The sequence below is a fragment of the Trachypithecus francoisi genome, unplaced genomic scaffold, assembly GCF_009764315.1.
Source record: "Trachypithecus francoisi isolate TF-2019V2 unplaced genomic scaffold, Tfra_2.0 Lachesis_group13, whole genome shotgun sequence".
NCBI lineage: Eukaryota > Metazoa > Chordata > Mammalia > Primates > Cercopithecidae > Trachypithecus > Trachypithecus francoisi.
In genome coordinates this window covers 77,779,201-77,791,418 of record NW_022681458.1, presented here as the reverse complement: position 1 = coordinate 77,791,418, position 12,218 = coordinate 77,779,201, and the positions used below count along the sequence as shown (strand labels likewise).

Genomic DNA, 12,218 nt, shown 5'->3' with positions numbered 1-12,218 from the left:
TTTAGTTTGGACTTGGCTTCCCTGTGCTTCGTTTTTTGCCTTTTACTAAATAAAGATTGGTCATCTAAACTAATGAGTTTTCTCGACTGTCTAATGAATCCAGGATGGAGCAGAGTGATTGACGCTACACACCTAAAAGAAAATGGGTAAGAAGAAGAGTTGCCACCAGCAGAAGGGAAAACTCATCTGCACCCTGTTTAGTATACCTGTGAGATTTCTTTCCAAGAATAGCCAACAAATGACAGGTAATGACTTCCTTTTTTTGGGGAGGGGAGGAGGTAGAATTTATTGGTGAGTATTAAGAGGGGGCAGCAACGTGGAAGCCCTCATGAGTGCAGGGCCCTTGTCCAGAGGTCCATGATTGGGGATGTACTTGACCCCACAGCCATCTGGGATGAGCCACTTCTCAGCCACCATGTCTTCAAATTCATCAGCACTGAACTTGGTGAAGTCTCACTTCGAGAAGTGGATCTTCTGGCAGCCAGAGAACTTGAACTTGGCTTTGTGCAGGGCCTCAATCACATGCTCCTTGTTCTGCAGCTTGGTGCAGATGGACATGATAACTTGGCCAATGTGAACCCTGGCCACAGTACCCTGGGGCTTTCCAAAGGTACCTCGTATGCCTGTTTGGATCTTACATTGGGGTAGTGCAAGGTCAGAGACATGAACATACATCTGAAAAACCTATCACCAAGGTCCCTTAGAGCAACCTATATAAGAAACAGGCTGCATACACTACCAAGGAGGATGCTGTTTGCAGCCACTGCACACTGGGCCCCCATAAGGAAAGAAACTCAGAAGGTTTAATTGGCTGCAGAGGTAATGACTTTCATTGTGGAAACTTGGTCCCAAATGTTTCTGTGTACAGGAGAATTATTTTGTAATTCTTGCCAAAATTGCAGTTCTCATAATTCTTTGTGAAGGGGAAAATTTGTTTTAGGCATTTAGAAAACATATGGATGGCTCTAAATGTCTCCAAGTAAAAGATGCTCATTGTAGCACCATATATAGAATCCAGTTAAACGACCACCAATAAGGAACAAATAAGCTATGTTACATTCATAAAGTCAAATACTATGTAATCTTAAAAAGAATAGTACAGATATATATATTTAACAGTTTGAAAAAGCTTCAAAGAGACATTTGTTTATGAATGGATTTGCAGAGTATTCCATTTTGTAAATTAAATACATTTACATATTACAAAAGCGGCCTAGAAGCTTACAGAGCAACCTATCAAGAATGGCTATTTTTGAAGAAAAATGACATCATCTTTACTATTTAAAAACTTGTTTACTAAACTTTTAAACAAAAGAAGCCATCATTAGAATACTAGTTTATGAATTCTGAGGGCAGAGATCTTATTGATTTTAATGCCAGTTTATACCAACTTTATATCAATATTTATTTTAGTGCCTGGGACAGTGTAGTACTCAATAAATATTTCTTGAATGGAATATGGTAACTTTTTACAAACATTCATAAAGAAAAAAGAAGGTATCACTTGAATGTTTTTGAATGAGGAACATATTATACTTATAATACAGATACTTAAAAAAACATTTAAGAATTTACTGATGTGAATATCTACTAACTGATTGTCTACTCTTGAAGTTTAAATAATTTTTAGGAATTTCACATAGCTTTCTTTTTTCCACAAGGAATGTAACTATGAAAATTTCTATCATTTACATTTACTTTAAAAATGTAGAAATCGCTGCCAACCTGAAACTCTGGTTGTTCAAATTTAAACTAAGGAAATATGAATTTAAAAAACTAATTAAATAAACAAAACAAGCCAGCAAGATTCTGTATGACTTACCCAGTTTTTTCCTTCCCTCCACCTTCTGTTGAACCAAAGATAAATCTTACATTTGAAAAACACTTAATACATAGTGATAAATATCAAAATATGATTCACTATTTTCAGACCTTACTTGTAATGGGGTAATAACTTGATTTTTAGTAAATCAGAGACTATCAAGTACTGAAAGCCAAAGTTGTTCTTATGTCAATACAGGCCAAGGGTAATGAATTAATCTGTCTTGTTCTTTGTAAATAATTTGCTGATTCATATATAAATCTTAACATCACACAATTTATAACATACTGAGCTCGATTTATTAATGCTTTACATGAAGAAAAGACTAATCTCTGTGACTCCATGGGGGTTGAGTAGGGGTAAGGTATGCAAAACAATTCCTTCTGAAACATGAAAAAAATGGCATATTTATGACTACATTTACACTAGAACAATCAACTGGATAATTGTTCTATTGTGAACCAACCATTATAATGAAGGTTAATTGCCTGCGTATGAACCAGAGCCATAAGACAAGTGGGTACCTGGAGTTAAATTGAATATTTGGGTGCCAAGATATAGAGAAACACAGAGCCAACTTTCTGATGAACAATCTAAACTTACCATCAAAATCACCAGAGATTTTATTTGGCAATACAATTGTTGTTCTATAAAAGAAATGTCAGAATTTAAAAGAAACTAGAAGAAATCTTCAGTACAGAACAGAAACACAGGATTTAAGCAAAGATCACAAGAAATTAAGAGCCTGCCTGTGCCCATTTTTACTTCCTTTGGCAATTTTTTGAAATAGAATATATATATGTATATATACATAGAAAAATTCACTAAATGTAAATACGTAGCCCAGTGAAAAACAAACATGCTTATAATGCACCACTCATGTCAAGAGAAAAAACACCTCCAAGTTCCCTATTAATCTTCTTTTAAAATTGTGGTATTTTCTTCATCATAGATTTTAGCCTTATATTGAATATTTTTATTGCCTTTCAATAAATAACATTTATATGGATTACTTAGCTTTTTGATTACCCCTTAAATTGTGTGCATGGCCTACCTCAATAAGCCCTCACTGACCCCTTTTCTTCCCCTCTGGAAGTAATCAATCACTATCATAAGTTTTATAATTACTTCCTTGCTTTTAAAAATAACTGCCGCTTATACATGCATCACTAAATAATGTAAATTAGTTTTGTATGCTGTCAAACTTTACGCATATATATCTATTTTTGTGCACATTATTGCATTTTACTATATTTTGTCCATTATTTGAATATACTGCTATTAATTCTACTAGTTGGATATTAGGGTTATATTTATTTGGAGTTTTTACAAATAATATTCCATGAACATTCTTATGTGTGAGAGTCCTGGTACACAATCACATTTTTAGGGTATGTAACTAGAAGTAAAAAGTACTGGTCATGAAGTTTGTATATTGTGAACTTTACTAGATACCACGTCCATTTTTAGTGAAATGAGATGGATTATAGATGGAATTTTTATTTAAAAAAAATTAGAATCTGGCACTATACTCAGAGCTACCAATAAGGTTCCACTGAAAGAGAGAAAATTTTAGATTCAATAGACCCTAAAGTAATTAGTTTTAAACAGGAAACAATTATAGGATAATCATTTAGTGCCCGCTTTTTATGTTGATTCATATTCAGCTCATTCTAGAAGCAATGAGAGTTGTCTGTGTGAAAGGACTGCCAAGTCAGGGCCCAACACACTAAGTATATAGCTGCTGGCCTGTATAATTCTGTTGGCCAAAAAGGCATTTCCAACTTAATGCAGTTTTCTGCAATTAGTTCATTGAAACTGATGAATATCTTCACTGACCTAGTATAAAGGCATCGCAATCAGTTTCTGTGTAGTAACTTGGTTCTCCCATGGCCCCAATATACCACTGTATCTCAGGACCAGACTGTGAATGCACAGAAGACAGAGGCTTCATTTTATTCATTTTTGTGTTCTCAGTATCTAGTACAATATTTGTTACTTATGTGCTTTAAAAATGCTTGCCAAATTTATTGAACTGAGCAACCAGTAGTGCTTGGTTTGAAACTCATCCTTAATTCACAAGATCAGAAAGAGAAAATTTTTCATAAATGAGAATGTATAATTTATTAACATGGGCATTTATCCTTCTCTAAAAATATAAATTTGTTATGACCGATGAAAAACCAATTTCAATATTAAAAACTATACCAACTTGTTATGCTGCCAGGCACTAAAATCAGACTCTACAAATAATTTACAAAATTCAAATCTAATCCACTGTATTACTCCTTCCTGTTTCCTCTACTCCTGACAGCACCCAGTATTCTGCCTTGTCTCCATGTTTGCCCAGACAAGGTGCCAAGTCCTCTGGGAAGGAATGGCTGTCACTCATACCTCCTCACATACACACCGAGGAAGTTGGCTTACACAGTCAAGTTTGGCCAATGTTGATACAGTTGAAAGGCCCAGAAAGCCTTTCCCCATTTCTTTTCCTATCTTTGTAGCATTCCTGTTCCTTTGCAGATTTAATTTCTGTTGAGCTCAATACTGTGCTCAACAAGTCTCTTACTATTCTATAAATGGCTTTTAAAACAATCACAGAAGGAATTCACAAAATGAAATGCCTCAGGAGTTAATGGAATAATAAGTACTTTCCTTGTCTTAGATGTGGAGGTGCTTCCAACCAGGAGAATTAAGGGGAGAAGGTTTAGGGAGAGGACTGTCTCTGGAGAGTCTAAGTTAAGTGCTGATGCCTTGTTCAAACCTTCACCACATCTTCTTCTCAGTGGATGAAGGGAATGCAAGGAGGAAATTCACCTGAAAAGAATTCCCTGTGACACTTGGGTGTTTTTCCTGAGAAAAAGCAGGCTTCCTCTTTTTATTCTACCCCACAGTAAGCAGGAGCTAGATAACTTTGGCAGGACATTACTAAGAATTGAATTTCTGCATTATTTATCATCTACATTCTCTAGATATTCTGTACTTTTTTTGGTTTAACCTATAAAACTCTTCCCTAAGCCTCACATATGGTAGTGACTAATCATGGCAAGAGCTATGACTACAAACTTGTAGGTTCCTATCACTAATTTACCTTTTTTGGAACAGGGAGGTATTTTCCAAAGAATCTTTCTTGAGGTGCTAGCATAATCTCTTAAAATAAGAGTCCAGGGCATTCTCTATATAGTTACATAAGAATGAACAAAATTCAAGTTCTGCACCTGGCCCATATTGTGGAAAATAGACCTGACATATTTTTCAAGTACATGTAAGACTCTGGAACTCTTTCAGCTTATACTTCAAAGACATAAAAGAGTAACTTTGGGAATGCTATTTAGATTTACATGCTAGAAAATTTTTACCCTAAGTATTAGTTTGACAATGGTGACAATAAACCCACTGTCACCCATCTGATAAAGAAGACTTACCCTTTTCAATTTGGCAGCAGCCTCTCCTGAACGGATTGCAGTCAGCAAACTCTGTCGCATCTGTTCTGGGTCAGAGCTTTGGAATGTTAAAGAACTTTGTCTCATAACAGTAAATGATGGGCAATCAGTTGGAGTTGGTATTTGGGAATTCTGTTCATTATGTGCAGAGTTATTTTCCTATAAAAATAAATGTGAAATATTTATATGAATGCCAAGAAAAGAATGGGCCATTTTTTGCAAAACATTTTCATCATCCATAGTTCTTTAACAATCACCATTTGCCACACTGGTGTTTCAGACACAGCTCTGTTTCCTCACCCACTGAATTATCTCTGCTGCCAGAGCTAAGCTGGAAGATGAGGGCAGTATTTTCTCTTGAACTCAAGAAGCCAAAGAAGAAAAGTGGTACCACTCTTTGCTTCATAAATACAGCGGTAATTTTATTGTTCTTGAATTAAACACTGCTGACTTCACCAATACACAGAATTGGTTAGAAAAGTCAAATTAAGATTTTTTAAAATACTACAAACTAAAAAATGACCCATTTTTGTGGTTTCAACATACTAGCTGTGAAATTACTATTTTAAAATGAGCAAAAGAGTCAAACAGACAATGTCACATTTGTTGAATCTAATATATCTTCTAATAAAGGAATATGAATGACTATGCTACACTTAGTAGCTTATTTTGTGTTTCTGGAAGTCACATGGACTAAGTGCTGACCATGTTTTATTTTTTGCCATGAGAATCAATATATAAAAGTTAGGAACTTCCAAACTGAAGAATCAAAAATTGAATTACGCTTCTCAGGAAGGCATATTTAGTAACTGATGTAACTGGCATATGTTATCAAGTAATCTTAAATGTCTTTTTCAAACTGCCAAATACATATCTTTACCAAAAAATGATCCAAACAGGGCTCAGGCAATGACTTAAAAGCTTTATTATCTAAACCAAGCTTCCATTGTTTAGGAACGGTATTCTAGTCCAAGAAAAATCACAGGCTTTGTGCCCAAGTACAGAATTAACCTCTATATCATACTTCTATCCCTGATGCTATATCAAAGTAATAAACATAAATGTAAAATACATGAAAAAATATTATTTAAGATATTGTTATACAATTATGGAAAAACATTTACTTGGCAATATGGTTAACATTCTTTTGCTCTAGGAATGTTTGAAAAAGTAATATTAAATACTTCTGGAACTGTCACACAAGTATGAATGTATTCTTTAAACACTATCAGAGTAAGAGTACACAAAGCATTTCTTTAAAATTGCATGAGGATTATCATAAATCGTGCTGTGAATTTCATCTTCTCCTTTGACTCTATTATCTGAAGCTAGCAAAATACAACACTTGGTTGACCAAACACTAAGTCAACAACACTCCTTTTTGATAAATATTTAAGGTTAGACAGTGGTTAGATAACAGTTTGGTCAACATACATATTATAGTTGAAAGTTGACACTGACTTAACAAAATGGGGAATTAAGAAAATTACATTTTAAAACTCTGCTTTCAATTTATTTATATGTGAAAATGCACAATATACGCAAGCTGAAGTTGAGTGTATATGATGGAAATTACATAGCTGAGAGATGCTCAGTTATTTTGTCTAGTCTCTGATAATTGTTATTTTTCCATTTCATTAAGACTATTTCCTTTGCTATTACACAGTAATGTAAAATTGGAGAATAAACCAGAAGATTTAGACAAGTTAAAAACAAATTAAGATAACACAGGAAATAGAACCATAGAACCATAAACTAGTAAATATACCATACAAATGTATGAGCAAAGAAACTTTAAACCATTTGCTAATGACACAATTATATAATAATGACCTTACAGCAATACCTAAACAAGTTATGTAAGTTATAACTGTAAGCAAATAATCAGATTTTATGTATTACCACTCTCTTCACTACAATAGCTTAATTTCAGATTAATATGAGTTCAGAGTAAAGTAGCACACAAACATATCAACATGCTTGTTAATCCCCATTAAACCATGTCACTAAATTTGAATACTTATTTTTAAAAAGGCTACAGTTACCTTATCAGACACACCAAGTTGTGGGATGTCCACAAATGTATTTACAGAATGAGTCTTCCCTTCGTCTGTGTTGGCTGGAGGTTGGACCGATGCACCAGCACTGGATGACTTGGTGCGCTCTTTACTGAAAGACTGTGACCTTTTCACTACAGCGAGAGCAAATGGTGAAGGACCAGAACTGGAGTATGGTCGTGGGGCACCAAAAGTTTTCAGAGTCTTCAGATTTTGTGTGGATACCTGACGAGCAGGAATTGTCGCAGGTTTCGGAGCTATGGGAGGAGGAGAGGCTTCAGCAGGCTTCTGACCGATGACATCATCATCAGTTTTTTCAACAAGGGGTTGTGGAACAGAGTGAGGCGTTTTATTTAAGGGAGAAAGAGTCTGCTCCGGAGAAGGCAGCATATCCCTTTCTGCCTCTTTATTTGTCAGTTCTTTTGGAGCAGGATTAGGGGCAGCATGGACACTCTTGGCAGCTGCAGATGTCACATAGTGACCCGATGCTCTCTTCTGCATCTGTAAAAAAAAAGAACTGGGTTTGGCCTGGGGATTAGAAGCGCGAGATTTAAATTTTGATTCCAAAATATTGTTTATGTCTTCCAAATTTGGTGCAAAAGGAACTGTGCCAGTGTCTCTTGTCATTTTGGGAGCAGGTTTCAGAGGACTAACCATGGCTCCGTCAGGTGGGCTCACAGAACTGTGCACTTGATGCTCTGTTCTCAGGTTCGGCTTCGGTTTAAGGTCTGGCAGTGGCCCTTTTGGGTTTTCAGAAATAGCCGAATCTTCTGTTTGGATGGCAGTTTCTTTCACATTCTCATGAGTGTGCTTTTTCCCTAAAGCATGTATGTCCTGATCATCTTTATACCCTGTGGTTTCTGACTGCCAGTCTTTCAGTATTTCCAAGGATTTGGGAGGCACTATTTTATAAGTAGTCATTCCAATTTTGGGTATATACTCTCGTGTAATTTCATTTGAAGGTTTTGGCTTGGGATTGTAGTCCTGTCTATAAAGTGGATAATTCTTTAGGTAAGAAGCAGTTGAATTTTTATCAATCCTATCTATAGGAGGCAAAAGATCATCATTACCATGTGCACAAATTGGATCTTTTAGGGTAAGTGGATCTTCTGAATGTATAATTAGGGTGCCTTGACTCCTGAATTCCCTTGAGGTATCTACAGAATCTTGTGGACTTAAGGATGAGTGTTGAGTTGATATGTTGTTATTTGAAGTTTGCACACTTTCTTCAACTTTGGAGTCAGACAAATTATGATCTTGGTGTTTTCCATCAAAACTGTTACAAGAAGGGGTTGTCTGAATTGCTGCATCTTGCATTTTTGTCTTTTCTGCACTAGGTTGATTCAGTTTTTGATCTGGTACTGATGAAGCTGCTAGATGGTTTTCCTTGTAACTTATAGCAGTATCAGTTTCATGTGCCTGAGAGTTTGATGGTCTCTCAACTTCCATATCAATGTCATTATTTTTGGCAACACCTCCTACATCGATTTCTGTTTTCTTCACTCCATTTTTCATATTGTCTTCTGTGTTCTTTGGAAAGACAATTATTTCATTTTGTACTATTGAGAGAAAAAAAATCATCAACTTAAATATATGAAAAAATAGAAAACCTCAAGTTTTTAATGCCTACTTTCTCCCACCTGAAATAGTTTGGTTTGAATTTGACAGATAATTTTCAACTCACTAACTATATAAAGGTAGGTAGTAGCATACAGAGAAAACAGTATGGGCTTTGGATTCATACAGACTGAAGTTTGGAATCCCTGGCTTAACCCCTGGCTTAACTAGTGTGGCCACAACATGTTAATTAACCCCTTTGAGCCTCAGTTTGCTCAGACAAAAAAAGGTGAAAATATGTATATTATATGTGTATCATTTAGATAGCATGCTCATTAGTATATTGACCACAATAAACACTCCATAGAAGGTAAGTAAAAACAAGTTTTTACTTCTTAGATGGCATTCTCCCATTGTTCATAATGACAAACAATAGAAACTGACAAATTCAAAAACTGTATTTTTCCTCTATTTTGACTGTCTTTTCTATAGCCCCTAGCATATTTATATTTTCATACCTAACACTAAAAGGAAAGGAATCTCAGGAAATGCAGTCAGTTTTAATGAAGGCCTTAACAGAAAACATCAAGATTTACAGTAAAAACAGAATCTCAGGCCGGGCGTGGTGGCTCATGCCTGTAATCCCAGCACTTTGGGAGGCCGAGGTGGGCGGGTCATGAGTCAGTAGATGGAGACCATCCTGGCCAACATGGTGAAACCCGGTCTCTACTAAAAATACAAAAATTAGCTATGTGTGGTGGCGCACGCCTGTAGTCCCAGGTACTCAGGAGGCTGAGGCAGGAGAATTGCTTGAACCCCGGAGGTGGAGGTTGCAGAGAGCTGAGGTCGCGCCACTGCACTCCAGCCTGGCGAGAGAGTGAGACTCCTTCTCAAAAGAAAAAAAGAACAGAATCTCAGTTGATTGTCTTGTTAATTAGGTATCTTTGCAGAAGGCTGTTAGAGGACTTTATTTTTAGTTATAACATCGGTGATTTCAATGCATGAAATCAGCCATATTGGTTTTGATTTTTCTCTGTTGGAAATAGGCATCCTTATTCTAGAGTCAGAGTCAAAATCAAAGTAGAGAAAATAACCTTCCTCTCCTTTGCACTACTTTTCCTCTTGATTCTAATTCAGACCTCCTGAAAACAAAAATCATTTGCCAGTCTCTAGGTTAACAGAGCAACAGCTTCCAGTCAACAACATGACAGCAAAGCACTGGTAGGAGGCATGTGGAAGGAAACAGGCTTTGGGGTCTGTACCACGTGCCTAGTACTGAATTAAGTCATTCCTCTGCTCCTCTATTTAAATGCCCTGAAGAATCATGCTTCCTGCATGATCACTGTGCTTATCTTCAAAACCCTAGTGGCCTTTTCACATATGGCAATAGTTTGCACAGCACAAGTTAAATGTGAGCTTTGGGGGTCAAACTGTGAAAGTATGCCAAGTATTTCTCTATAGTTTTATCATTACCCACTTTTACTTATAAGGATGAGATGAAGTACACTGCCTAAAATGTAATGAGCTATATTATATAGTTTCTCTCTTAAAAAAAGAAAAAGAAAAAAGATATGCATGCAGAAAAATATCATGTTAGGCAAATTTGTATACAAATAGTTTTTTTTTTTTAATCTTCATGTTTTTAAACTCTGCCTGATTACAGTTATTTGGTTGTGGCAGTTAATATTACATATTGTGTTGCAAGATTCCTATATTAAATATGTAATTTTAAAATGGAACTCATTTTTATTCTTCCTAGATAAAATGCAACTGAGTATCAGAATACATATTATATACTTAGGTGAATACTTTTCTCAATGACCAATGATTATTAACTATTTTGATTTACAAAATTAAGGACCCATGCTCTTAGGAACCATAGAAGAGGCATATTTCTGCCTCTGCTCTCAATTCACTTGTTTCATAAGTATTTTTCAATGTTCATATGAAAAACACTATTTTGAACATTGTTATAAGCATGGAAAAATTTAAGAAACAATCTCTAGCAGCAGGAAATGAATCTAAATGTATTTCCTTCTTTATTTCTAATTTTCCACTGAATATACGTATTTCCCAGTTCACACAACAGAAACATTTTCCCAAAGAAAGTAAACCAATGTAAACATGTATTTTACGTTGAATCCCCTTTTAAAAACCCTAATGTATTGGTTTTAGAATTATAAGTCTCTGTTTTTCATATTTTTGGTAGGTTACACCTACTTTACCACTGTCTAACTCTGAATTTTTTCTCAACATTTCATGATTACTTCCAGTGATTGGCAGTCCTGGAAGCCCAGAATCCATCCTCATCTACAACTGACAATGATGCTAACCAAGTGTTTATGAATGGCTAGATCATTTTCCAAGGATGGCCAGTAGAGGGAGAAGGTATCTTTTATACTATAGTGACCCTCTACTCAAAAGTGATACTGACGTTGACAAACTTACAAGAAGGTGATTTAGATAAGGGTAGGTAAAAAGGAAAACAGGATAAAAGTACTTAAAGAATAATAGACATTATTTACTTTTAGTTGACAAAGGTCATAGCAAAACAAAACATGTGCAAATCAAAATACCACATAAATGTACTTGTGACTCTGGCACTAACTTGACAACAAAAATCTTAACAAAAATGATTCAACTTGACTATTGTTTTAAAGAGAAAGAAGCGGCTTTTAAATCATAATTTCTCAATAGGAATGCTATTGCCATCATAGTACATGCTGTAAAAAACTGACTCAAGTGGAAAAGAATGAAAAACTTATTTGCTTTCAGACCTTCTCAGTATGATATCTCACAATGGTATTGAATGTGGGAGAAAATGAATCAGTAGCATATATATTCAAGTTAATGAACACATACCACACACATAAAATTATATATATATATAATTATATATATGACATTGCGATTATCTATGTCTTATTCAAATATGAATACTACATCCCTATGTTTTCTAAACATCTTAACCTAGTTTTCTATATTAACATAATAGATTGAACTATGAGAATTCATAAGCCACTTCCTTCTTAACCCCTTAAAACACCATTGTGTATTCCTTGAATTTTCTATTTGCGTAGGATTGTTTTTCTGAAATTCAATACTAAGTACATACTTTATGAGTATCTCAGTATTCTGCTAGGTGCCATGAGTAGTGCAAAAATATCAAATGTAATTTCTCCGGTCCAAGACTACCCAATTCAGTTGAGGAATCGTAAATATAGAACTACAAAGCTCCCAATAATCAAGTAAAAGAAATGAAATATGATTTGGATAAAAATTGAATGGGTAAAATAGATGAAAAATTATTTTTCAGGCAAAGACAACATGAATATATGC

The 12,218-nt window shown here is 35.1% G+C and overlaps 1 protein-coding gene and 1 non-coding gene across 8 annotated transcripts in view; both read right to left on the bottom strand.

Annotated features, from left to right (window-relative positions):
* Nucleotides 1-12,218, bottom strand: part of COBLL1 (cordon-bleu WH2 repeat protein like 1) — a 165,003-nt gene that overhangs the window by 6,654 nt on the left and 146,131 nt on the right. For 6 of the 7 annotated variants that reach the window (XM_033231273.1, XM_033231275.1, XM_033231274.1 and 3 more), the window contains 2 exons: nt 7,311-8,881; nt 5,248-5,424 (listed from right to left, as the gene is read on the bottom strand). In XM_033231273.1, coding sequence (XP_033087164.1) covers nt 5,248-5,424; nt 7,311-8,881 — 1,748 coding nt within the window. The remainder of the gene's footprint in view (nt 1-5,247; nt 5,425-7,310; nt 8,882-12,218) is intronic. The other variant, XM_033231276.1, reaches the window with a different exon arrangement.
* LOC117095497 lies at nt 683-817 on the bottom strand. Its single transcript, XR_004442032.1, has one exon. It is a non-coding gene; the product is annotated as a small nucleolar RNA SNORA70 (small nucleolar RNA).